General features: G+C 42.0%; 1 protein-coding gene across 1 annotated transcript; it reads right to left on the bottom strand.

The window, feature by feature from the left end:
- Nucleotides 1-3,938: 3,938 nt before the first annotated feature.
- On the bottom strand, nucleotides 3,939-14,934 carry GJA1 (gap junction protein alpha 1). The gene is made up of 2 exons (XM_053381802.1): nucleotides 14,527-14,934; nucleotides 3,939-7,353 (listed from the first exon to the last, which is right to left on the bottom strand). The coding sequence occupies exon 2, from the start codon at nucleotides 7,335-7,337 to the stop codon at nucleotides 6,189-6,191; it is 1,149 nt and encodes a 382-aa protein (XP_053237777.1). The 5' UTR covers nucleotides 7,338-7,353; nucleotides 14,527-14,934; the 3' UTR covers nucleotides 3,939-6,188.
- Between the last annotated feature and the right edge of the window lie 12,856 nt (nucleotides 14,935-27,790).

Raw genomic sequence — 27,790 nt, 5'->3', positions numbered from 1 at the left:
AGACCTGATGTGCCTGTCATCTTTGTCAATGCATTTCATGAGGAACTAGGAGATAAACAGCACTCAAAAGTGTCGTTTTCGTTCAGGTTACAAACTTTATGGCAGATCCTTTCAGAAATTCACCAGAGAAAAGAATTTTCACCAGCTGTCAAGGGAAACAGAAACTAGGCATGAAAAAGCATAGTAAGCTATTGCGTTGGCTATTAAGCAGAAAAGTGGATCATAAGGGCAATAGAACAGTTGTTCAGAACTTAACCTTGCAGTCCCCTGATCTGGAGACTGCAGCAAAGAAGGCTAATCTGCAGGCAAGTTAGGGCAGCTTATATAGGCTGTGGCATCATTCCAAGAGCAAGGATTTCGCACACAGGGCTCCTTTCTTCTGGTCCTGCCAGCACAAGTGAGGCAATAATGTCAAAAAGAGTTTCTCTTTCCTAACAAATAGGGTCAATTTACCTTTCGTACTATAAAGGCACCTCACTGTGTTTTATGAACACGGAAAAAACAAGTGTAATCTGCTGTGTGCTCCTTTAAAAAAACCTCAGAAACGGCAGTAAGGAAGGTAGCAGAGTCCCAGGTTTGAGCATTTTTAAAGGGACAGCCACATTCTCTTCACTGCAATTTAATAAGCATTCCGTATCTGAGCATCTGTCAGAGACAAAAGGTAAAGTGAGATCAGCCCATGGCGATATGAAACATTTTGTTTCCCAGGCAGGATAATTATTTCTGTGTCTGAGGAAGGCTCCAGAGCCCTCTGTGTGTAAATGGAGTTTACACACATGAAGTTATTCTGCAGTTTAGGAGAAGGAAGGAGAAAGGCCAGCTTCCACTGGTCCCTTCCCTCTCAGATTGTGGGTGCTTCTAGGAGAGTATTTTTGTGGGATTAGTACTCTTCATGCATGCAAATTTTGTGCATCGTATAATGATGATGGCATCACAATTACAGTCCATATTCCCCAGCCCATTTAATCCAGATTTATCCTTTCAGGGGGAAATCCAGTAAATAACACCCCTTCACCCCCCAAAAAAACCCATAACCCTATTGTCAATGACAATTTGCAAATTAAGCCTCTATGCGATAGTCAATTATGTGGCTTAGCAGAGGAAGCTAGACTAAAAACAAGCTTTCCCCGTAGCCTGCCTGGCCCAAGAACCATCAAGTCCTTTCTGTCTTGGACTCCAGCATTTGCCAGCAGCCACTCTACATCAGACAAAAGGCAAGAGAGACTTTTCAGCTGGCCATTGTTAAGCTAAAGAATTTGCTCCTTCAAGATATAGTCATGGCCACCAGCTTGGATGGCTTTAAAGGAGGATTAGATACATTCATGGTTGATAAGGCTATCCATTGCTACAAACCTTGATGGCTATGTTCCACTTCCACTGTCAGAGGTTGTACGCCTCTGAATACCAGTTTGCTGGAACCAGAAAGAGAGGAGAGTGCTGTTTTACTTGGGAGCAGCTTGCAGGCTTCCCATAGGCATCTGGTTGGCCACTGTGAGAAGAGGATGCTAGACCAGATACACCTTTGGCCTGATGCTGCAAGGCTTCTTGTTATGTTCTTATGTGGTCTGCTTGGGCAACTGTTCACCATGGCTTTCTACTGTTGATTCTCACTCCCCTTTACTCTCTTTTGTTTTCTTCGGTAAGACTGTAAATCTTCAGGCAGTGGGCACAATCTGCACTTCAAAGGACGGTTCATGCCCACTGAAATATACTCAGAGTCGCAAAGTGGTTTCATGCTCTTTATTCAGCTCATAGTGGTGAGGAGGAATGAATGAAAGTCCCCTCAAAGCATCTGCTTTATATACATTATTTACACAACGGGCTGCACATGATTGGCTAATTCCGGAATTCTACTGTAAGCCAATCAGGTTGTGGATTCACTTCTATCTGGAGCATGATTGGGTGGTTCCTGCCAACCAATCATACTGCTGCATTGTTCTAGGACCAATCAGACTGCTGCATTCTGAATCCTATTGTTCTAGGACCAATCAGACTGCTGCCTTTTGGATCCTATTGTTCTAGGACCAATCAGACTGCTGCAGTTTGGATCCTTTTCAACTCAGTACATAACATCCACATTATTTTTCAAACATAGAAATGTCTTACAAAAAACAACAACTCCCTACTCCTGAAATACAAGTTGTCCCTCAGTGAGTATTTTAGATTTCACATATGTATCTGGCTAAAGTTGAAATGATAAAAATACATCATAGGATGCAATTATTTTTGCATGACACAATAATTATCATTGCTATGAAGTGTTCTGAAGAGCCAAAAAAATCAGTGCCTTCTCCTTCAGGTGAAACATTTTGCAATATGTCAGGAAGAGGACTCCAGGCATATTCTGATGTGTGGAATGCAGGAGTGGCAGAAGGAACAGTAAAGAACACACATTAATCTTAACAAAGTATAATTCTGAAGCTGACTAGAATCCTGAGTTCTTGGCATAAAGGGGCAATTTTTAAATGATGCACCAGACTCTTAGCTTGCTTTTGTTTTGTGTTTCATAACTTACTCTCTCACACATTCATTCAAATCTAATCCCTAGGAGTGCTACACAAGGTATGATCAACCTACATTAGAAAAGTGTTGAAATTTTGCCACAGGTGAATTTGTCATTTTTGTCAGGTGGAACCATACTAAAAACAGACAAGAGAACAGCCTGGAACTTCACAGTTCTCAGTTCTAGAAACTTCTTCAACACAGTAGACACAACCTGACATGTACAGAGATGTCCTGTGCTGTGTGGTGACTGATCACAGAGGAGACCTGTGCATGGGAGAAACTTCTGGAATTGCCAGACTTGAACCTGAAGGTTTATGATAAGCTTCAAGGAGGAGCCGGGTGTTCTACAATCCAAAATGGATTTCAAAAGCAGAATGTTTGGTAGCGGACAACTGAATAGAAAAGCTTGCTCCACCAAACCTTTCCTGGAATGGGAATAAAAGAATGTGCCCATCAGTAACTGAAGGCTTCTCCCCAAATCCTGTGAGGCTTGGCTGTGCTGGGCAGCGGACACTGTGCTTCTATGAGGATGAAAGGGAATTGGCAGAATGCAGAACCTAAGGTCCAAGTTGGTACATAGAGCTCTATGAATTGCCATGAAGCTGATATCAACAGCTTGGACTGGCCCAAGACCATTTGCTGCCTGAAGTGAAGAATCAGATGGCATCAAAGGACAGGCATCAGGGGCCCCCTCTTGTCCTGAAGCTACTGATCCTGCCCCCCCCAACATCCATATACCCACTCTCCCAATGAGGTATGGTTTTGTTAAAAAACTATCTGTTGCTATGCAGCAGCAGCTGAGCATGTGCATTTTGGGTAAATTAAGATGGTGGACAGCCACTGCAGACAGGAGCCAACCTTAGTTCCCATTCAAAAGCAGCAGCTCTGTCCACCCACTGCTGAAATGGTCACCCAGAGGTTGTTAAGTGGCAACACAGCCGTGTCAGGCTGGTGAGGGGGCGGCTTGTAGCCCATGGGGCCCTCTGCCAGTGCCCAACTTGAACAGCCACTGATGTCCAGCCTGATGCCACCCCCTCCCGTTCCACATACAGAAGCTGATGGGATTGGCAGAGGAATCTTACTTCAAGGCTTGTGACAGGACAGTATCCTATGCTGCAGATCAGTAGACTGTCTTAAGGTCTGCAGGACAGGCCATGTGGTACACATAGCTCTGTCTGCCAATGTCTTACCAATGCTCCTTGCTTGCTGGTCTCTACCTGCTTCAGCAACCAGCTCCCCTTTCCTAACTGTAGAGAAGCAAACCAGGACTATGAATTTCTGCCTGTTTCAAAAGGCATTGGCTTGTAGTGTAACTGAGCAGCAAGTGTGTTTTCTCCCCTACCTCTACAGCATGGGAGATACCTCTGTGATGAAAACTGCAGGCTACGCTGCCTTTTTAATACCCAATTTCAAGTTATACACACACACAAAAATGACTATTGGCAATTTTATTTATACTAAATTAAACTTTATTGACTAAGGTTTGCTCTCCAGACAAGGTGATTTGATGAACTATGGCGGCATACATGCAATCAATGAGCTCGGCAATGGTTTTAACATGGAATGTCAAACAACTTAGTAAAAACCTAGCATATTAACCCAAAACTCTGTACAGGTGCACAATGAAACCAAGGCTATGTTCCTTGTGGAACTGTGTTGAAGTATAAGGCACTGTGGTTGAAAAAGAAAATAAAAACGGATATATTTCCTTAGCATATATTTCAAATAAATTAGAATTGTACTCTTTCAGCCTCACTTACACCCCAAACAAAAAAAATTATGTGCAAATATCAAAGCTGTCACTGAGAAGGAATGAACTATCAAAATTGAACTGAACCATGTTATAGTTGAACTGATTTGTAAGTGAATGACAAGCAAGATATGCTTGTTTCTATAAAAACAGATGTAGGCATCATATTATTAGTACAGCTCAAAGCCGTTTGTATAAGGGTCCATTCACACAATCCACTGAGGTTGCAGTTATCAAGTGCTTTCTTTCACATTCCTTTGTTCCATCAATGATGGGATCTATGATGCGTAACCTTAAACTATCATGTGGTAACTGCAGCTACTGCGTGATTTACATGGATGTGTAAATTGTACCCAAGTCTCTCACATTATTGGCAGGCTAACACTCCCCCCTCCCCCTCCCCACCCCCAGTACTATCATCTCTGTTATTCAAGCATAAGTTAAAACAAGTCAGAGAAATGGACTCAGTAACCTAGCAGGTTTCTTCTTCCTTAATTTTTACAAAGCAAAATAATCGAGAACTTCTGAAGCATGCGACTTTCGGTGTTCTACTCACAGTTCAAGCAATGCTTCTATTTGGAATGCAAGTGGAAGTTTTTCAAAGGTTGTCAGGGCTTGGTTCTTAAGATGGCATTCGTATTTTGTAAAAATGGTAAATTATCCACTACAGGATGCATGGGAATAATATTAAGATTTGTAAAACTAACATTTGACTTGTTTGCACTGCTGAAATCATTTAATGTAAACATCATAGTGACCCATAATATCCCAAAATGCTTAAGAATTTTTGTGTGCATATTAGTTTGAGAGTTCATCAACTCCAGGCACCCTTGTCTTTAAAAACAACACAGAAGTAAACACAGATTTAAGGGTACTGATGTATGCACAGATCTCTCCATTAAACAGCAGTTGTAATTTAACTGGATATGTGCATATCAGCGCTCTGGAAAGGGTTGGTGGGGCAGTGAATAGACCTAACCCATATGCTGTTGAACTTAGTGGAAGCGTTCCCATTAATTTTAACGGCATTCTAGTTGCTGGGATTCGATCTTCACCATTCAAATCTCATTGATGTTAATAGAATTCTGTCATAAATTGGTTTGCTGACAGCAGACAGCATTAAACAAACACAAATTAAACAAATAAAAATGACTTCAGTGTCCAGCTTTACATTTCACACCTGGGAATGGGTGGCAGGTGCTTGTGATTGTAAGATAACAAGCAATGATGGTGCAGAACAGGGCTTCCAACCTACACTCTCAATTAGATTGTTCTGTCTGAAACCCTGGGAACAACTGGGCAAAGCATAGTGGGTGGGCCTTAACTGAAATGTAGGTTGATTGATGGATTGATTCCAAGGAATTAAATGATTGAATGTATAGACACAGACAAGTTTATACCAGGAAATTTTCCTTCAAAGTGCACATTAACAATGGAATGTTCTTTATAGGAAAATGATCAAACTCTGACTTAAGACTGCCAGTTATTCAATAAAAGAATACCATCTCCATTTCATCCTGACCAAAAGAATTTTCTCAGGTTTAACTTTTGTTTTTAGTATAACAAAAACAAAACTCTTTAGAAAAATCAGCATATTATACACACACATATCCAGGCATTTTATAACCTTTTCTAAAACAAAACAAACCCAAACCCAGCTACTTACTGTAATGTTGACTAAGTTTTAAAAAAATTAAAATTAGCATTTAAAATTTTAAAAACTGACTACTTTAAATACCAACATGTGCTGTATGTCTCCAAATCACCCCAGCTTCCCACTTAAAAAAAAATCCCAATGTTTTTTGTTTGTTAAAATCTCCAGGCTGAGATTGTTAAAGTACCACCTCCAATGGAACTGCATGAACACCACATGTGCATCTTCTAATGCATTTCATATCATAGTTGTGTTAAGTATTACTGTGGCTACAGAGGGTTAGATCTCCAGATCATCAGGTCGAGGTCTGCTGCTGGCTCGACTGCTAGCTCTGCTTGGAGGCCGTTGGTCTACCACCTTGAGAGGTTGTAGCTCATGCCCAGAGCCCATTTTTTTCGTGTTCTCAGGATCATCGGGGAATTCAAAGGGCTGGGCATGTGAATTTGAAATGGTGCTCCCAGCCTGTCCGATCCTGTTCTGCTCAGCGCTGTAATTTGCCCAGTTCTGTTCGCTGGCTTGCTTATTGTAGTTACGGCAGGAGGACGAATTGTTCCTGTCTCCAGTAACCAGCTTGTATCCTGGCGGAGACATGGGCGACAAGGGGGCAGTTGGAGAGGAGCAGCCATTGAAGTAGGCGTATTTTGGGGATCCACATTCCTTGGAGGGGCTCATGCCACTGTTGGGAGAGAAAGGGTTGCTTTTTGTCTTCATGCGATCCTTGATGCTCTTGAGGGTGACGTAGAAAATCTCAATGATGTTCAAGCTAAGGGAGACGATAGACACCACCAGCATGAAGATGATGAAGATGGTTTTCTCCGTGGGTCGGGAGAGGAAGCAATCCACCTTGTGTGGGCATGGATATCTCTCACACGTGTAGATGGCGTGCAGGGTGAACCCATAGATGTACCACTGTATGAGCACGAATGCGACCTCAAAGAAAGATTTGAAGATGATGCTGATGATGTAGGTGCGAAGCAGCCCCCCACGCATCTTGACTTTGCCATGCTCTTCAATCCCATACTTGAATTTCTTGATTTCTATTTGCTTGAGGTGGAGGTCGACGTTGACCCCTTCGCTTTGCACCACCTTGAGCTCTTCTTCTCTCCTGTTTAGCTTCTCTTCCTTCCGCATCACATAAAATACGTGTGCCAAGTACATGAGGGTTGGCACGGACACAAAAATGAACTGCAGGACCCAGAAGCGCACATGGGAGATGGGAAACGACTTGTCGTAGCAGACGTTTTCGCAACCAGGCTGCTGGGTGTTGCACCGGAATGCTGACTGCTCGTCTCCCCAAGCAGACTCCACAGCTGTCCCCAGCAGCAAGATTCGGAAAATGAAAAGGACAGATAGCCACACCTTTCCTCCTGCGGTGGAATAGGCTTGGACTTTGTCAAGGAGCCTTCCCAGAGCACTCCAGTCACCCATCTTCACTGCCTGCTACCTACAGAGAAACAACAAAAATTGCTCAAGTATTGCCTGCTGTACAGTCAAAATGGTGTGCTTTTAAAGGGAGATGCATGAGTTGTCACACCTGAATCATGGATTGCAAGAGATATGGTAGCAACTAGAGCTAAAACACAGAAGACTAGAAAATCTACCACTTTCATAAATATGAGTATAGTTCTAAGCGCTCATAATTCTAGTTCTAAGCATTCATAATTGGGTCTCAGCAATTTCACATTTGTTTATGTAGTTTATTTCTTTTCATACTATAGATCAAGAAAGAGATAGGACCTGTGACCTTCTGCATACCATGCATGTGCTTCACCACTAAGTTTACCACCCCAAAGACTGATCATGTACCCAACAGATGTTTGCGGGTCATTAAGTCTGGTGAAGACTGTAGCCCCTGTCCTGAGCCCCTAACATACAACAGTGGGATTTGTGGACATAATTCCACACTGATTTCTCTGCTGGGACAGGTGGCTGGTGCTGTCAGCTTGACAGTGTTCATAACTCATGAGGAGAGGGAGAGACAAGGTGCCTGATATCATTCCCCAAGACAAGTGATTGGTGACATTACACTGTGGTGAATGTTGGAATTTTGCCCCTGCGTAGCATTGTTTTGTGCATGAAGGGTTTCATCAAGAGGCAGAAACCATTTGTGGGAGCTTTAACATGTAGGTCATCCTGGTTGCGTGGGGTGACTATGAATGCAAAGTAGATTTGCAAGCCACAAGTGTTTAAATAGAAAGTTATGAAGCTTGTCTTTGAAAGGCTTCCTTTTTCTTCATTCTATCTGAGAGAGAGCCATTCCGCTGTCAAGTAATAACTTCTTGATTTCATTAACTAGCTTGGTGCCGATGTTAAAATATGCCATTATCAGACTTCCCTCCAGGCTTAATGGTGTTTTGTTTTTTTCACAGCATCGTGTTATTTCAGATTGAAAGTATGATTGGAGACAAAAGAAGCATTATTGCTAGAAAGTTTTGGATTATTTGTTTTTAATTACATTCTGGTCCATTAATATGGGAAGATATATTCCAAGTCTTAGCTGTTTAACTCTATGTCAGCAATATTTCTTTTCAAATTATCAATAATTTTAAATTTTGTTTTAGTAGGCAAAATGAAGTTTTGTTTTTTCTCTAGGCTATACTGTATTTACTTCAGGAAGAAGCATTTCTTGGGTGAATTACTAAAAACACAAATATTTTTCAACAAAACTATTCACTGCAAATATCCCTAAAGCTCTGCTAGTAGTTCATCAGAAGATTCTAAGGAGATATACAGTTTTAAAGAGACAAGGAATCCTATCCCCCTTTGGGGGAAATTAGAATGGTATCCAACTAAACAATTATTCTAACGCAACAACTTTTAGCTGCACAATATGACTTCCTCACCCTCTCCTCTCCCTGTACACCTCCTAGATCTGCTCTAGGGTTTCCCTCAACTCTCCTGGGCAGATTTAGGAGGGTGTGGGGTACATATGTGGAGAGGAGGCGGCCCAGAAGCTGCACTGCACAGTGAAAAGCCATGGCATTAGTGTAGGTCTTTAGTTTTATTAATTTTTGAGTGACACTATTTTGATTTAGCAGCTAATGAATGAAGTCTGCAATTCACAGCATTCTTGTTGGGAAATGTGCTCTGTTGAACACAGGGTGGCATTTTTCAGTCAACATGCATGGGATTGCATTGAATGGTTTGATCCTGAGCACAAGTCCTAGGTAACACAAGAAGAACTCTGCTGGATCAGATCAAAGGCCAGCATCCTGTCCCCCAAAGTGGCTAACCAGATGCCTCTAGGAAGCTCCACAAGTGGAGCATGGGAGCAACGCTGTCTCTGATGCCGGAGATGGCATGTGATCATTGTGAGGAATGGCCATGGTGAACACACCATGGAAGTAACTCTTGGAATAATATCCATCCTAGCTTTCATATTATAATCCCCACTGAGGGCTGAATGTAAATAAATATCAAACCCTGATCCTAAATGTTTAGGTTGGCCCACCTATGATGTTAGCTATGTTCCTAACATGCTGTTCCTGCAGTGCTGGCATAAAATCATGCTTTATACTTGTCACACCCTGACTTAATCACTTATGTAGCAACACACCGCAGCATAAATGGTTTTTAAGCATGACATTCAAAAGCATCTTAATTTCTTACAAGTCACTTCTTCCATGTTTGAATATTAACAATGCAGGATTGAAAGTGGAAGAAAGCCAACACTCCCTAGCCCATGAAGGTTTTATAGTTGCATGGCAGACTTGCAGGGCCAGCCCAAGACATTCTGCTGCCTGAGTCAGATCAGCAAATGATGCTCTTTCCTTCTGGCTCAAGTTGAAGTACATAAAAATTAGTCTGAGATCACAGTCAGAAAATCCCACAAGCACCTTTCCTCCTCCATGTCAGTAAAAATACAGTAACAATAAATCTGGGGTTATATTTTAGGAACTTTTACCCAGAGTAAAACTTAATGACCACGGCTAACTTTGGTTCATTAATGTTAATGGTTCTACTCTGAATAAAAGTTAGTTGAGCACAACCCTCAGTAACTATCAAATTGCTGTCTTTTCAGGACACCAAAATCAACTGCCTATGACAGCTACCTCATTCTGCCTAATGGTAGGGCAGGTCCAGGAGAAATAGAAAATCCAATTTAGTCACAGTCAATTCAGGATTGATCTCCGAGTCCTATACACACTTACTAGGGCATAAGCAACATTGAACTGAATGGGACTTCTGAGTACAGTGGTACCTCGGGTTACATACGCTTCAGGTTACAGACTCCACTAACCCAGAAATAGTACTTTGGGTTAAGAACTTTGCATCAGGGTAAGAACAGAAATCGTGCTCCGGCGGCCCGGCGGCAGCGGGAGGCCCCATTAGCTAAAGTGGTGCTTCAAGTTAAGAACAGTTTCAGGTTAAGAACAGACCTCCAGAACAGTTATGTTCTTAACCTGAGGTACCACTGTAAACATTAACAGGATTATTGATCTTTTGAAGTCACTTGATTGGGAAAAGTTAGCAGAATAACCAATTGAACTTCGATATTTCCAAATAAATGTAGCTACAATTCAGGAACCAATCGCTGAAAAACCAACTAATGATTTGGCACCGTATAGTTTGGGCAGGTGGAATCCCAGTTTTGTCTGCAGTGGTTTGCAGTGTTGTGCCCAGTGATGACAAGAAGATTTCGGCCAGATTTCTACTGCATTCTATTTCTGCATACAGAAGGCTGCTGCGCTGCTGGCTCAGTCCTTGGGAAGTATCTGTGGAAAATGCAAGGTGCCTTTCCCTGTGCCGCAATCTGGCTCTCGCTCCGCCAGACCAGATGTGAGTTCCACACAGTCAGCACTAGCTCTGCATCACTCCCTGTCAGACACACAGAGACTTCAGGAGACCAGCTCAAGGCAAGCTTTGCATGGGGTGATCCCGAACAACCAGCTGAACGTGCAGCCACTTCACTTGGCTGGTGGCGCAGGATTATTGCATCCCCCGGGGAACTCATGGAGGGAAGTTATGCACACGCTGTAGATGTGTATCCACTGCTTGTGCAACATCTCTGCTTATTTTCCTCCTTCAGAGGCACTGATGTTGTTCCACCAGCCAAACAGGGAAAGAACTGTACATTCTGCTGGCTGTGTGGGACCATCACGTCTGAAGCAACCCATACAAATAATGAGTAGCGATCAGAGGTGCCAGAACAGTAGATCCAATCTTAAAAGGGGCCTGTCCTTAGTGTCTTCTCAGAAAAAGAGCATGTCATAGGAATAAAATAATGGCAGCACTACTTGGTTAGCGTTTAAGTGACCATATGCAGGAAAAATTTGATCTGCAAACCACAATTGGGAAAGTGAAGCTGTGCCGTGTGCCATAACTTATGGCTCATGTTTTCCAGGGCACACAAGACATTTTCAGTGTTCTAGGATGATGACTGAGCATAATGTCAGAAGGTCAGAAGGAAGGATTTGTCATGGTCCTGTGGGATTGTGGTGGGGAGCATGTGCGCATATTGCAGTTGGCTGGCTAGTTCTTTGGTTCACATAAAATCCTACAGAAAAAACTGGGACTACTTGTGCTTTCAGCCAGCTACCTGTTGGAATTCTAACAGAGTACAAGCATGTGAGATGTAGGCATTTCCAAAGAGTAACCATGACACAATAAAGAGAGGGTCAGAAATTGCATGAGAACTTCTTAAGAAAAGATATGGTTAGTGATTTACCAATGAGGACCAGGCTGGATATGGAAAATGAGATTTGGTGAGCAGAGAAAAATAACAGAAAATTTCACATGCAAGCCGGAAAAGACATTTTGCCTAGATCTACAGTTGTTGGGTTTTTTTAAAAAAATATCTAAGGACCCAAAATGCCTTTCCTACTGTCCAACAAGGCTACAAACCCAGCTCCAGCTGAGACACTAAAGGTCTTAAATGTGTAGGATTTCACTACAGAGGCAGTGGGCTGCAGTGGTTACAGCAGTGGGCTTGGGCTGCACAGACTCAGGTTCAAATCCCATTTGAACTACAAAGAACACTGGGTGTCCTTGGGCCAGTCAACTTCTGTCAGCCTGAACAGAAGGTTGTTGTGAATATTCAATGGGAGATACCTCCTGATCTCTTTGGATCAAGGTGAGATAAAAAGAAATGCAATCAATCACTAAAGGGACTACATTTGGGACCAAAATCAGTATGCAGAGAAATGGGACAATAAGGCTCTTCCCCTTCTTTAGTCCCAAAATTGAATCTCCAAACTGAGAGCGAGGTTTTCCCCCCACACTTTTACCAAAGCATGAGATCAACAGGGAGTCCAGCTAACACCTTGAAGATTAAGGCATAAGGCGCCAAGCTCGTTTGTTAGATGCAGGGAGAGTCAAATGCAAGGAGGAAAAGCACCATGAGGAGTTTCAACTGTGGTACTGAGGTCAACAGCTAAGGAAGCCCTGTAATCATTCATAAAAAGGCCTGCAAACAACATATCAGATAGCCCAATCTAAGCATGCTTCGAGGAGATTATTTGTTTACTCAGAAATATTACTTGGTGGTGAACAGATGTCATCCATGCAAGTGCCTTTCTACTCAACCCCAAGGAGCATTTCCTCGTAGTGCCAAAGAACAGCTTGTTTTTCAGGCCAGATAGGAGAGCCATTGCCTGCTAGATGGAGCTCTGCGTTTACTTGATTGGCATCTGTTTGAGTGCATGCATCTTTAAGCAGTAGTAACTCTGAGTAAACCACTTGACTCTGTGGGACTGACTGTGTAGGATATGGGGAGTCAAGACTGCAATTCTGAGCTCATTTCTACTGCAAAGTTATAGCAGCAAGACACTCACCAAGGAAGACCCATTAAATACAGGAGGATTGTGCTGCACATCTCCCTGAAATAAATTCTGAGCAAAGATACATAGGCCCCTTTGCTTCTTTGCTCAGTTAACCACTCTCTAAGATTGCTTTTCCTTAAGGCTCACTTTCCACCCCCTCATATAAAATGGGAAGCGTCCCACTTCATAGAGCTTCTCTGAAAGGATGAACAGTACAGTTCTTTTGCACGCTTAAAAGTGCTGAACAACAATTGCTTATGATTGCTGCTTTATCATGGTTGGTACAGAGTGCATTATTCTTAAAATCTCAGATTTTTTCCCATCATCTCCCCTTGACCCTTTCAAATTCCGCCTGTTCATCCTTCTCCCATTTGTATTCTAGTTAGGTATCATGGCTCAGCGCCAATGTTTAGCTTTGAACACGGCCAACCGCCCCCCCCCAACCTCCAGCAAACATTACTGTAAACAGTTTCAAAGTCTGGAGGCTTCAAAACTCCAGATGTTAATATGGCTGAATGGAAGCTCAAGGCAGGTCAGCTCCTTCTCTCTCCCACCCCCCCCCCCAGCTCCTTCCTCCCTGAGAAACAAACAGATTTCTGAAATCACAGAGACATGTTCCTCTGTTGGTTGACCTTGTTGGCGTTAACAAATCTCTCTGTGAACATTCTTCTGCTTCTAAAACACAATGCACCAGATTGAAGGACTAGCGATGTATACTACAGCAGAACCTGATCAGAGAGGTGAAACTGGGCATAAAAGTGTGTGAAAGTTGAAGGGGGGGAGTGATGTTAAAAATCCACTTTTGTTGCCTTGAATTAGTTTTTCCCTTCCTGACAAGAAGCTTACTCATAGCAGGGACTCTGAGAGCCACCCTGCTATACCTTCAAAAGGAAAAAAACCAGCTTCAGGGTAGATGCCAAGACTCTTTCCTTTCCAACTATAGTTTTCATAAGAGGTTGCAGAAATGTAGCTTGATGCAGACAGAGACAATATTCTCTGAAAGACTTTGGTAATATGCAATTTCAGTCTAGAGTAACCAAAAGGTTTCGCAAGCATTGCCAGCCTGCGGTGATATAAGATCCCTTCCACACAGTCCACATCTGGGGTTGAACACTAACTGTACAGATTCCCTTGAAATCCCCATCAATTTTTAGCTCAGTTGTTCAAAATAGAAAATCAGGAGGAAATAAGCAAAGGCCGCCTGAAAGACATCCCGTTACGAGTTAACAGAAGCCCAGGCAGCATTTGAACAAAGCCCCTAATTAAGGACCTTGCATTGTATGAACTATTAAAGACAAGCCATGATTTCCATATGAAAGTGAAATGTGTGTACGCGTGTGCTGAGAGGGGGTACTTGGAAATACTTGCGGTAGGATCTAACTGCTTTAACTTGGTGACCCTTTCAAAGCAACTGAGAGATCACAACACTGTTGTGGTGTGATTACTGTGCCCCAAAGTTGGATGCTCTCTCCACAGAAAGAATTTCTTTTGTTATATGGGGTGAGGTACAATAAAACAGGCTCCCTTGGTAAATGAGATGGAAAAACCTGGCAAATAAAATGTTACAGTGTGAAAATGAAGCACCCAAATCAACTGAAATAAATGATATCTCTCCCCAAGTACAGTTCTCTGATAAAATTCTGGTACATTTAAAATGTGCCCCCAAAGAGGGACACCCAGAGGAGTCCTTGCAGCTGTAACAGGATTTTTTTTTTAAGAACAGTAGTAAAACTCTTGCACTTAAAATATTCATTTCTTTAAAGTCTGAGGTAATCACAGTCCTCTGAAAAGATTTGCTTGGAACTAACTTGAAGTTAAAAAACCCCGCTCACACCCAAACCCTTTTCCATCCTTACCTTGCTTGTCAGCAGTGAAGAAAGTCAAACAAAGTTCCTCAGAGGGTTAAAACTCAAAAGGCAGAAACTTCTTCAGGCACCCAACCTGCCTATTTAAACTTTAAAAGTCCCCTGCTCTTTTGTCTTGTGACGTCCTTTCCTTCCCCCTTTCCTGAAAGAAAAGTGCTGAGAACTCATTTAAAAAACAGAACAAAACAAAAACCCCTTTTTCATCCTAACTTGAAGCGCTGCAAGAGCTTTTAAAAAGTTTTCAAGCCACTAACTGTGAGGGAGGAGGAGAAAAGGAGGGGTGAAAGCATAAGAGGTGGGGCTGCCAAGGAATGGGGAGGAGGAAAGGAGGAGAGAAGACAGAAGCTGTAGACAGTATGGGGTGGGGGCAAAGTGGGGAGAGAGAGAGGGGAAAGGAGGGAGCATCAAAGTGGCTGAGTAAGCACAAACTTGCAAAGAAAGGGGGGTGGGATACATGAAAGAGACCGAACTGGGACGGTATCCAGAGCCGTCTTGCTGTAGGGAAGTGACACAGTTTAATTTACGGTATGAAATACAACTCTCCCAAGGTGCGTGGTTTGTCTAGATCATGAATTTGCTGCAGACCAGTGGCGATGAGTTGAAGTGGATTCCTTCAGCAGCTGGCCTACAGGAATTTCCGATAGCTGCCTGGGTGTTAGTAGCAGAAGCAGTGCCTCCCTAAACTGCACTGGCACCGTTTCAGGTCAATCAGACGGAGGTGCGCACTCCCCACACAGCTCTTAAAGAGTCAAAGTGTGGAGAAAGAGATGGGCTTCTTTCCACCCCCTGTGCCAACTCCCATATTCTGTCAGAACTTGTAGTTTTGTGTCTCCTTCTCGCCTCCTTTCTGCTGGATTGTCCGGTGAACTTCGCATACAGTACATAGAGAGTACTCCAGGGTGGCACAAACAAAACTTCTGCCAACGGAGCGAGGGGAAAAAAAAAGGGAATACCAGCAAAGTGTTGGAAATAGGCATCTTGGCACAGGGCAGCCGGCTGCTCTCTGAACGAGGCAAGGGGTTCCTCACGCAATTCCACAGCCATGCTAAAAAAGCACCATGTGGAAACACTGAGAAAGGGGAGGCAAGCCCAAAGAAGAAATTCACCACAGCAGTTAACACAACCCATTTGCCTGGTTGTTGTTTTTTAAGTGCAGAGCAGCAGATTGGTCTTGTTTAAATATGGCCTTTTCATCTTCCTTTCGACTCTGGAAATTGGTATGGGTGGACAAAAACAAATTGAACAAAACAGCAATGAAGAAGAAGAAGAACCCTGCTGGGTCAGGGATCAGTACTATTAACTACTGTATCCTGTCTCTCACAGTGACCCAAACAAGGTGCCTTTGGGAAGCCCACAAGCAGCATTCAGATGTTACATTCAGCAATCATGGCTGGTAGCCATTGATAGCGTTATCCTTCAGGAATCCATGCTTTGGGCCTGATTTCATTGTCTGATGGAAGTGACATTGATCCAGTAGATTGGGATCCAGTAGGTCTTGGGCTGGTTCCGCCCTGCCCTCAGAACACCTCAGAATAAAAGAGAGTGTCCTCTCCTATTTCATATAAAAAAGCTGACTAGCCAGGCTGTGAAATCTTACTTCAACACTGGAAACAGAACTGCAGGCTAATTTGGGAGACACAGGTCAGGTCAGGTAGCACACACGGCCCTGTCTGCCAGCACCTTACCCTTGCAGACCTGCCCCTCGCTGAGGCACCTGACTCATGCTGCCTAATGGCAGAGCTGGCCCTGAGACTTCCTGATGCTGCTAGACTCCAACTCCCATCATTGCTGACCACTGGCCATGCTGGCTGGGACTGATGGGAGTTGAAGTTCAGCAGCATCTGGAGGGCCACAAGCTAATCCCGCTACAGCAGAGATTCTGCCTGACTGCAGTAGAAACCTAGACTAAAGCTAATTTTGAAAGGGGTAAAATTTTGTATATAGGTTATATAAGTCTAGCCATGGTATAGCCTTTGTGTGAGTTAAAAATAAAAATGTAGATTTCCCCTTCAGTCCAAGTCCTGTTTAAGTTTTGAGTTGGCAATCATATACACACTTTTCTGAAAGTAAGCTTCGTTTAACTCAGTGGGCCAACTTCTCATAACGCTGCCATACGTCTAGACATTACTGGAATTTCAAAGGCAGAAATGAATTTCCGCAATGTGGCACTTTGTCCTGGATGTTTGCAAGTTAATCGAAAAAATGCGTTTTAAAAAAAAAAAGCTCAACAATTTTTTGGGGTCTTCATAAAAGAAGCTCAACAACTTTTGAGGTGTCCTGGTTTATAGTTTTTGAAATATGGCGACCCTAGACTTCTCTTTTTTTTAAAAAAATGATATTTATTAAAATTTCAAAAGAAATTACAAAAGTAATAAAAAAATAGAAAAAAGAAAACAAAAGATACAAAATACAGAGGAAATAAAAACAATTAAAAATAAATCCATCTTTCCATGTCTTGCCTTTCATTTACTTGTTTCCCTGACCTCCTCACACCTCCCTTTTTTGTATTCCGGTTCGAATGGTTAATTCAGCAAATCCTTTCCCTCTTTGTTTTTATTTTAATTCTTTATCTTAACATATTATAACTTTATATTTTCATCTATTAACAATCCATTTTTACATACTCCTTTTTAACATTGTTGCTAAAACCGCTTCATTTCATTCCAACATCATTTTAGCATTCATTAATTTTACAATGTTTCTGTAGATAATCTTTAAATTTCTTCCAATCTTCTTCCACCGACTCTTCTCCCTGGTCTCGGATTCTGCCAGTCATTTCCGCCAATTCCATATAGTCTATCACTTTCATCTGCCATTCTTCCAGGGTGGGTAGATCTTGTGTCTTCCAATACTTTGCAATGAGTATTCTTGCTGCTGTTGTAGCGTACATAAAAAAAGTTCTATTCTTCTTTAACACCAATTGGCCGACCATGCCCAGGAGAAAGGCCTCTGGTTTCTTCAAGAAGGTATATTTAAATACCTTTTTCATTTCATTATATATCATCTCCCAGAAAGCCTTAATCCTTGGGCACATCCACCAAAGGTGAAAGAATGTGCCTTCATTATCTTTACATTTCCAACATTTATTATTGGGCAAATGGTAGATTTTTGCAAGCTTGACTGGTGTCATGTACCACCTGTATATCATTTTCATAATATTCTCTCTTAAGGCATTACATGCCGTGAATTTCATACCTGTGGTCCACAACTGTTCCCAGTCAGCAAACATAATGTTATGTCCAACATCTTGTGCCCATTTAATCATAGCAGATTTAACCGTTTCATCCAGAGTATTCCATTTCAACAGCAAGTTATACATTCTTGATAGTATCTTAGTTTTGGGGTCTAACAGTTCTGTTTCCAATTTTGATTTTTCCACCTGGAAGCCAATTTTTTTGTCCAGATTGTAAGCCTCCCTTATTTGATAGTAATAAAGCCAGTCTCGCACTTTATCTTTTAGTTTCTCAAAACTCTGCAATTTCAATTTGTCTCCTTCTTGTTCCAAAATCTCCCAATATTTCGGCCATTTGGCCTCCATATTGAGCATTTTCTGAGCCTTCGCTTCCATCAGTGATAACCACCTTGGGGTTTTGTTTTCAAGTAAATCTTTATATCTTATCCAGACATTAAACAATGCTTTCCTGACAATATGGTTTTTAAATGCTTTGTGTGCTTTAACCTTGTCATACCACAGATATGCATGCCACCCAAAAACGTTATTAAAGCCTTCTAAATCCAAAATGTCTGTGTTCTCAAGAAGCAGCCATTCTTTCAGCCAGCAAAATGCGACCCTAGACTTCTCATACCCCACAAGTTTCCTAGAAAAAATGGGGCATCCTGTTTTTTCTCATGAGAGAATGGTGACCATTTTGGATGGGGTGATCTTGCACAATTTTGCACCCTGATTTTCCTCTTAAAAGAGCACTATTTGGAGGCTGTGATTTCACAAGGTGTCCCCAAATGTGCATGCTTTTTTGGGGGGGGGGGGGACTGCGGTGCAAAATCACATGAGATCATGGCACCCAAAATGGCAACTGTTCTCTTGCAAGGAAAAACAGGAAGATGGCATCCCGGAAGATGGTGCCCCAGTTTTTTGCTTCCAGGTGTTGGAGTGTATGACTTCTACATAGACATTTATAGGATCGTGTAGTGGTTAGTGTCAGACAAGGACCTGAAGCTCAGTGGTTGACCTTGGCCCAGTCACTGCCTCTCAGCTTAACCAACCTCATAAGGTTGTTGTGAGGATAAGGTGGGGAGGAAGAAAGCTATGTACACCATCTTGGGCTCCTTAGAGGAAAGGTAGGGTATAAATGCAAAAAAATCCAAACAAGCAGGCAAACAAACCACACCTTTGTTCATTTTAAATGTTCAGTCTTCTTGCTCAGTTTTTAATTAAAGTCTGCCTATAAAAATGTGCGAATTTAGCTAGTTGGTCAGGCTCCTTCACTTGCAGAGTGGCCCACATGACCTAATCACCTTTAATCCTCACTCATTGTCCATTTTCCAGATAAAATCTTCTGAGAAGGGGGTCGCTGACAGTCTTGAGTACAAACATTTGTTTATTTGGTTATCACACTCTCATTTGCTTTCCTTCTCATTCACATTAACCAGAACACAGTTTGGGGCCTGCTACCACTGGCCTGTCAATATGACTGAGGTGATGTACATATCACTTTCAGTCCCATAGTCTTGCATGGGAAGAATAGGTCTTCTCATTGTCAGTTACAGCAGGAAAAAACACCTTGTACTCTTGCCATGGTGGACAGTGGCTTGCAGCTTAAGCTGAAAGAAATGTTTGCAAATATTTTGGCAACATTTCCTATTTCACTATTCAAATTTATAATGTAAAATTTGGAATCTGAGCACTGAATGTGCAGCTTTATCTTAGTACTTGAAAACTGAGTGCTTTTGGACATCAAAATACCTTTGCACATCAACCGTCAAGGATTAAAAATCATTGTACGTCCAGTTGAAATCAAATCGTGCTCACCATTTGAGATGTAGATGTTAAACACTGCATGACTTCTTGGCAAATATTCAAAGGCGGTGAATAATCAACATCAAAATGTGAGGAGGTGAAATCTGAAGTGTTTTTCTGTGTGAGGGGTCCAAGGAAAGGGCAGTGTCGTTTTCACCAAGAATTCTTGGGACAAAACACAAAGGAGGACATTCATATTTCTGAGGACAGTTTGGAAACAAAACAAAACAAGAATTCTCTTTGTCCTGGAGCAGAACTGCTTTTGGACTGGAACCAGTCCCTTATAAACACTTGTAGAATAATTCCCTCCTTAGAAAAAAACACTTCAGAACCGTCTTGTTGTGATACGGCTTCACATGGCCAACCTACAGATGACACTGCTATGGAAAGTGTTAAATGCTGGAAGATTCGTGACTGTCCTATGTGCTGTGGCCAATTAGAAGTGTCTTTTGTCCTTCCTTCCTACTGTGTTCCTACCCTTCAGTGCTGGGCAACTCCTTGGAAGGCATAACAAATATTCCAGCAGCTCATCTTGTTTGGATAGTTCAGTAAGACTATTGTTCCGTTGTATTTCTATATTTTGACAGCTGAGGATTCTTGCTCCACTGCTGGGTTTCAGGAGGTTCATCAAAGGCCCTCACCCGGATGGTGCTCATCCTGAGCTAGCAACCTTTTGATACCATAGCACAATCTTTATAACAGACAGGCGTCGGTGTATAAGTGAAAAGCAGTCACATTTCCACTTGTTTCTCAAGCCTTACATGCATGCTGTGTTATCCAGCTGCAGTATATAATCCAAATCCATATCCACTGTGTTATGTTTCCAATACAGTGGTACCTCAGGTTAAGTACTTAATTCGTTCCGGAGGTCCGTTCTTAACCTGAAACTGTTCTTAACCTGAATCACCACTTTAGTGAATGGGACCTCCCGCTGCTGCCACACCGCCAGAGCACGATTTCTGTTCTCATCCTGAAGCAAAGTTCTTAACCCGAGGTAATATTTCTGGGTTAGCAGAGTCTGTAACCTGAAGTGTATGTAACCTGAAGTGTATATAACCCGAGGTACCACTGTATAAATCTTGATCGGATCATAAACAAATAAAACAGAATAAATACAAATAGCTGGCTAGTCTCAAGCGATATTAAAAGTTGAAGGCAAGTATCATTACATAGACATTTAAGGTACACAGGCCCGAATTCTGGGAACTGTAGTTTATCTCTCACGGAGCTGCAATTCGCAGTTCCCAGGATCCTTTGGGGTGGAAATGTGCTTTAAGTTTATGGTGTGCGTGCAGCCAAAGACAAATTTTCCTCCATTTAGTGTCAGAAATGGGGGGAGGGGGCTTTATATAGTCAATTGATTGCATTGCTGCCTCATTTGAAAGGACAGGAACCAGTAGAGCTCAGAAGTATAGAGCATGCTTCTCAGTCCCTTCAAAAGCTATCTGTAGGTAATCTAAACTCAACTGCTTCTTTCAGTCGAACACTGCTATCTAAAAGTTTGATACAATGTTTGGTACGTTGGATTCCAGTGATGGTAGAAAGTAGATACATAATTACAGTGGAGCCTTGGTTGTCAAACGTAATCCATTCCGGAAGACCGCTCAACTTCCCATTCGACAACCAAGGCGCAATGGGCCGTCAGCAAAATCAATTGAGAAAATTGAGAAACGCACTTTGGAAGCCCTTTGAACTTCCGAGGCGTGTTCGAAAATAGAAGCAATTACTTCCGGGTTTTCAGCATTTGGGTTCTGAAACGTTCGGCTTCTGAGACAATCGAAAACTGAGGTTCCACTGTATAAATATGGAATGCTCTCCTCAGAAGACTGCCTGGCACAAACACCAATATCTTTTTGGTACCAGGTTAAAATGGTCATCTTCTCCCAGGCATTTGATGGAATATGATGCCATGGATTATTATTTGGGTGGGTGTGCTGTCATAACATTTATATTGATCCATTTCCCCAGTATTTTCAGACATAGATATAATATTGGACCTGAAGAATTTGTCAACCTAATGAATTCACTACCACTTTTTATTTATTTTTACCTGAAGTAACACGTTGAGCCTGAGCTTAATTATTCTAATATTTTTCTCCTAGTCGTTCAACAACATTTGGTTTCCAATGTAGCTAATTAACAAAAAGCCTTTTCACTACTGGGTTTCAGCATATAAAAATTCAGCCATTTCACCTGACTTGCTGATGAGGTTTGTTGTTTATGAACTGAAAGACTTTCTCTTTCCTTCTGCTTCCTGGCACTTTGTATCATAATGTTTAGATAATGTTAGGATTCATCATTTCAGGATTCCATGGAAAAACTTAATTGAATAACAAAACAAAACATCATTTTTGAGAATCCTGCTTCCTTTTTCTGAGCTCAGCAGGAAATTACAGAAATGCCAGGGTAAAGTATGCTAAGTACTGTAAGTGGAAAGTTCAGATCTGACCTGTAATAGGGGGCTTTCTGGTTCTTAATCTAAACACAAACACTATTTTTCAGAGCTACATAGTGCTGCCAACTGATACTGATGGTCTTTGTGCTACAAAGCATCAAACACAAACAAAAAAAATACCTCATATCCCTCGAACTTGGGCTCACACAATGAAATATTTGACAGGTTAAGTTCTGGACAGAACAAATAAAGGACCTCTTCATAGTATGTGACACTTGTGGAACTCATTGCCACATGATGTGGCAATTTTTGCTAGTGCAAGTGGCCTTTTAAAAAAAGGTTAGACACATTCATGGAAATGGGTCTGAGAGGAATCCCAAGGAAAGCAGAAACCAGATGTTTCTCTTATTAGTAAAAGACTTACAGCAGGGGCAGCCAGCATGGTGCCCTCTTGAACTACAACTGCCATCAGCTCCAGCAGCAGTCTGACCAAAGATTACAGATGTTGGGAGTTGTCGGCTAGCAACATCTGGAAGGAAACCCTCGCTTACAAGATGATGGACTTTTCTGTTCAAAAGTTGCTTGGATCCAAACATTCTGTTGCATGAGCAGCCCTCCCCCAGTTTCCCCCCACAACTTCCTTCTTCCGACTGCAGCCCTCTACACCACAACCCATGCCTCAAGAATCAAATTTTCTCTGTGTGTGTGTGTGTGTGTGCACAGGGAACTGCAATAGAAAGGGAAGTTCTGATCCAAGCCATTGTATCTAGTCTAATTGAAGCTGGAGGTTGCATCACACAGATAAGATTTTACTGGCTGAAGAGAGATTATTCTGGTTGTTCTGAGTTGCTTTTGATAAGATTAACCCGGGCTATAAGGAAAGTGGGTTTAGTTCGGCCCACACTGTGAACATTTCTTCTGAAGAAATTGCTCACAAGATGCAAATTAAGTTGTGAAACTCAAGTCTGCTCTAATTTTCCATTAACTGGGAGAGAAGGAAAATAAAGAGCAAAGGCAGCTGTGTTGGTCCATAATGGAAACCCCCAACCCCTCAGGTGGTCAACAGCTTTTTTGGGACTTCCCAGATGTTTTGCAAAACTAGTCAACAAGATTTTGGGGTTCTCCAGAACGCTTTATCAGGTGAGATGTTGCACAAAGCAGGAGAAGGAGAGCAATGGGTTTTAGTTTTTAAAGGCTGGTTCTTGATGCTTTGAGGTCTGCATTTTGACTCAGTCTGAAGATGGAGAGTCTAGTCTGAATTAGTCTACCTATGTTAAGTCCCTGCAGGCACACAATGAAGACAGAATTCAGTCTGTAATCTCCATCTTCACACTGTGCCTAAAGGCAAACTTCAGTAATTCAAGATCCAGCATAATTTACCCCTTTCCGCTCTCATTTCTCCAATCCAATTTGTGTATTATTATTATTATTATTATTATTATTATTATTATTATTATTTTATTTTCCTAAGACCTCAAAAATAAAGTAAGAATGCAGACACAGCAAGAAGCATCACAATAATTTCCCTTCAAATGCCCAGAAGAAGAGTGACATCTTCTCTCTTCTCCTGAAAGGTTGCTGGAGCCAGCATCCCACATAGACTCTGTAGGCTCACAACCAAAGTTCTGGAAAGCTCAAAAGCCTGGAAACTATTTTGTGACATTTTCATGAGTCCTAATAAAGATATTGCCCAACAGTGGACTTGGGAAAATAAAGAGTATGTAAAGAATTCACTAATTAGGCAAATGGGGTTGTCACGTGGCCTGCAGTCCAAAGGCCATTGTCACTCATATCTGGGCAGACTCTCCTCAGCTGCATGTACACACATATCCGTTAACTAAAGCTGCTTTTATCTGTTAAATGGTGTCTAAACATGTTTACTGGCCTTCACAAACTACTATGGCTAAAGAGCAGCAGTTGACACCCTGCCAGGGATGAGGAAATTTCTCTAGAAGAATTGCAAGACACCCGAGGGTGGCGTCAGGAAAAAGTGCAAGAAGAGCTTGTAACAGACAAGTAATACCCATAAGCTGATGCTGACATTGATGTTTATCTACTCATTTTTATTTACTCAGCTCTTAGAAAGCCACCCAGTAGCATTGTTCTCTAGGTGGCTTGCTGGATAAAACAATAATTAAAAACACAATATCCTAAAATGACCATTTGCAGCTTAAAAATTTCCAGCACAGAGAATAATAAAAGTGCATAACTAGCAAATATAGTGCACAGAAATATGAAATGTGGTTTGCAGAGCAATGCAACCTACTCAACTGTGTGTGGAAACGGTGTTGTACTGGAAACTGTGGAGGCGTCCCCCTGCCCAGCTCTCCTGGATGATCTGGTCTTCTGGTGCTGACCACTCCTTTTGCTTGTTGCCCATGCAGACAGCTGGGAGGCTGCTGCAGAGATTCTCATCAGGAGCAGCTAGCAAAAAGTCCTGAAATGGTGATGTTCCAAGAGTAGGAAGGGACAGGGGCTGAGCTGGCTGGGAATCCATTAGGAGATCCATTAGATTTAGAACCACTTTCACTGCTGTCACATGACAGCATGGGGCCCAGTTATTTCAACATTTCTAAGTTGGTAGAGAAATCTGCCTGTCCTCTGCACCTTATGCCGCAGCTGTTATGCAGAGCAGTTTCCTGAGCCATCGGGCTTAATAAAGGTTACAGTTGTTTACACGGTCTAGCAATGGCTATTAATCTTTGAAGCCAAAGGTATCGTCCCTGTTGAGATCATCACCACCTGTTAAATGCCTACTGCTAAAAAGTCTTGAGGCGACTCAATGCACAAAAGTACACTGCAAAATATACAAATGAATTTGGAACAGCAACATATCAATGCAAATTTTGCATCTATGCATGTACATAAGTATGTGCATTCATTTTATTTTATTATTTTACAAATCTGTATCCTCTTTGGTCCTTTTGGATGATCCCTTCCTTCTTTTTGATGATGCATGAGGCCATCTTCCTTTGTACTGACTGCTGAACCAAGTAGCCTGTTTCCAATCAGTTGAGGGAGCAAGGCAGTTAACAAGAAGACCAGATGACCAGAACACAAAGCACAAATATTCTCAACCGCTGTTCAGGGGAATTAGGCAGCTAATCGGGAGGATGGCATTTCTTCTCACAATGACCTCAGATGAACTATTATATGCCAGCTAATATGCAGTCTTAGTCACTGTTATAGGCTTACGGATTAGCTAAGGCCCCAGTTCAGCTCGGATGTAATAAAAAGATTCACACAGGCTCTGCGAACTAGTAAAAGCAGAGCTCTGGTTGTTTTTTTAAATGAAAGTGTAAAATATTATTTGAGACTTTGGGCAGGACAGATTTAGGGGAGTGCAACCAGTTCGCCCGCATTGGGTGCTGAGCTGAGAGGGTGCTTCAGGGAGCATGGCCACAAGAAGGGAAGACAAGATGGGGGGAGGGAGATACACCAAATTTTGGTGTTTCACAGGCCACTCCTGAAATTTTAAAGCCCACTGTTTGGGGATGCTACCTTGAGAAATTATAATCAATGGGATTGATTACAATAGAATGTATGTTGCCTGTTTTAGGAAATAAAAGCAATGTCAACTAATTGGCCATCATGAAAATAACAATTGAAAAAGAAACAGTAAGATACATTATAATTCAGCTTCCAATTCCTATTGTCACTAAATCCCCTCTAAATGGATATTTTAAAGATTTCTCAAATAAAATAAATAAATTCCTGCCAAGATAGCCTATCTATCCACAGGCTTTAGATGAATATTCTTTGCCCTTCAACAGCCTTCAACCCATGATGAATTCAACCTGGATCTCATCGTTAGCCATTAGAGGTGCCTTGAAACCAGTGCAATATCCTTCTAATCTGGAAATGCACCATTTGCGGTTTCTGCAGGGGGAACCTTGATTTTTCCAAGATTTTGCATCACTCAGGCAGCCTCCATGAGTGCAGGTGACTCACCATTTCAGATAGTCTTTCTTCAACTCATGGAGGTTGATGGGGATATGGATGGGTAGAATGGGGTTAGTTTTTTATCCCCACAACTTCCTTTGTGCTATATTTTCAGATTAGAAGACTGTCAAACAGGGCTATGTCCTTCATGGTCTGTGCATGCCGTAAAGCAGGCCTTGGCATTCTGCACCACCTGAAGATTACAAACTGTATTCAAGAGAAGTTCCACAGACACCTCTTTGCAGATTTAGGCCATAGTCTAAATCCATGCAGTGCATGGATGCAAATTGCAAGATCTCTTGGTAGCGCATGGGGCAGATCCCACTTGCAAAGCAGCTAGTGAAAAGGATCTTGGACACTGCTATCGCCGGGGACTCCAGGAACAGTGCAGAGTTGGGGAGCTCTATCCTTCTGTTTTCCAAAGGGAGTGTGATACTATCATTAATAGCAATCTTTAAGTCTTCAAATTATCTAATCCTCCTGCTTTCTAAACTTCTCTCTTGTCTGGATTCATTTTCTGCAGCAAAGTTTTTAAATATGAGAAGTCAACAAGTTCTAACTTTCAGTAGTATATTCCTGATGCCAAAGGCCATATCACAGCTCTCTGCCCCCATGACTTGACTTTGACAGATGCTCTGTGCTGTCTGCTTTGAACAGAAAGTCTCAGAATACCCTAGTTACCAACCCTGATTTACTGCCTGCTGGCCAAAAATTAGAAATATAGTCCCTTCAGTTGTCATTTATAAAATTGCTCCATGAAAAGCATCCTTCAGCCTACCACTACAAGTGATTAAGCATAGTACACTTCCTAGAAAGTAGAATACTTTTATTTTTTTTAAAAGCTTCTATAAATAAAAAAATCAGATACAATAACACTGCATATAATCAAAGGCTATGCATGGCCTTCATTTTTTTGCATTTGGCTCCCCCTTCTGTACACAAGAGAAATGAAACAAAGGGTTGAAATCCTTGCCTGGAATGTTATTTAAATTTTTTGGGGGGTATATTTGTGAAATGTGTATATATCGTTTTAGGAAACCTTGGGCTGTTTCTTTTCTGTCATTTATGGTGCAATTTATGCGTGTCTACTCAAAAATAAAACCTATCAAATTCAGTGGGGTTTAGTGTGTTCTAGACCAGTGAGTAAGTTGGTAGAATAGTGTCAAAATTTCTCCATACTTTATATGGGCTAAATTCAATGGATTGGATCCCAACCTAAGTTATCATAGAAGTAAAGTTTCATGATCCCTGCTTTCCTATGCACTTAAGCGCATTTCCCAGAAAGTCTCTATGAAGGATAAGGACAATCTGAGATGGAGCACAAGGGGCTTCTGAAAAGTTGGAAATTGCCCCAAATTAGACAAAAGGTTTTGGATGATTCTATCCTTCCCTCGAAGTGCTTTACACCTTATCCCCTATTGTTCAGAATACCTTCCCAGAGCCCTGCAGAAATGCCTGGCTGCCATCCATGGTGCTTGGTTTGCTGCCTGCCTCCATCTTCCAGTTTCACCTGGGTTCTGAGAAAGGGCTAAAGGTGTCCTCCTTCTCAGAGTGAAGCATTCTGGGAGAAGTGGCCAGGACTATGGCTGCACCACTGTTGTGGTTTCCCACTGTGGCTTGAAAGGCTTTTTAAAGTTCTTTTTTTTCAAAAAGGCTTTTCTTAAAAAAGAAAACTAAGTTGAAAAAGCTTTTCTAGCTACCGTAACAAACCTTGTCTGGTCTCACTGCCCAGAATGACTGACTTGGAAGAAGGCCTTTGGCCTTTTCTCAGAACCCAGGATGAGTCAAGGATCCAGAAGTTGAAGCCACTATGGCTGAGTTTGGTTCCCAAGCATAGTGGTGCCTGCATAGTGCTAAAAGCCAGGTGCAGGAGGCAGCGGAAAAGCTCCCAGCACTGTCCCTGCTATCATGGCAGTGAAGCATGCTGGGATAGTAGGGCC

Source organism: Podarcis raffonei, chromosome 3 (genome assembly GCF_027172205.1).
Source record: "Podarcis raffonei isolate rPodRaf1 chromosome 3, rPodRaf1.pri, whole genome shotgun sequence".
NCBI lineage: Eukaryota > Metazoa > Chordata > Lepidosauria > Squamata > Lacertidae > Podarcis > Podarcis raffonei.
The sequence above is the reverse complement of the archived record's forward strand: the minus strand, read 5'-3'. Positions and strand labels throughout refer to the sequence as shown.

Bases quoted from the DNA above. Each gene is read 5' to 3' on its own strand.
- GJA1 (XM_053381802.1), bottom strand. From the start codon at position 7,337: ATGGGTGACTGGAGTGCTCTGGGAAGGCTCCTTGACAAAGTCCAAGCC.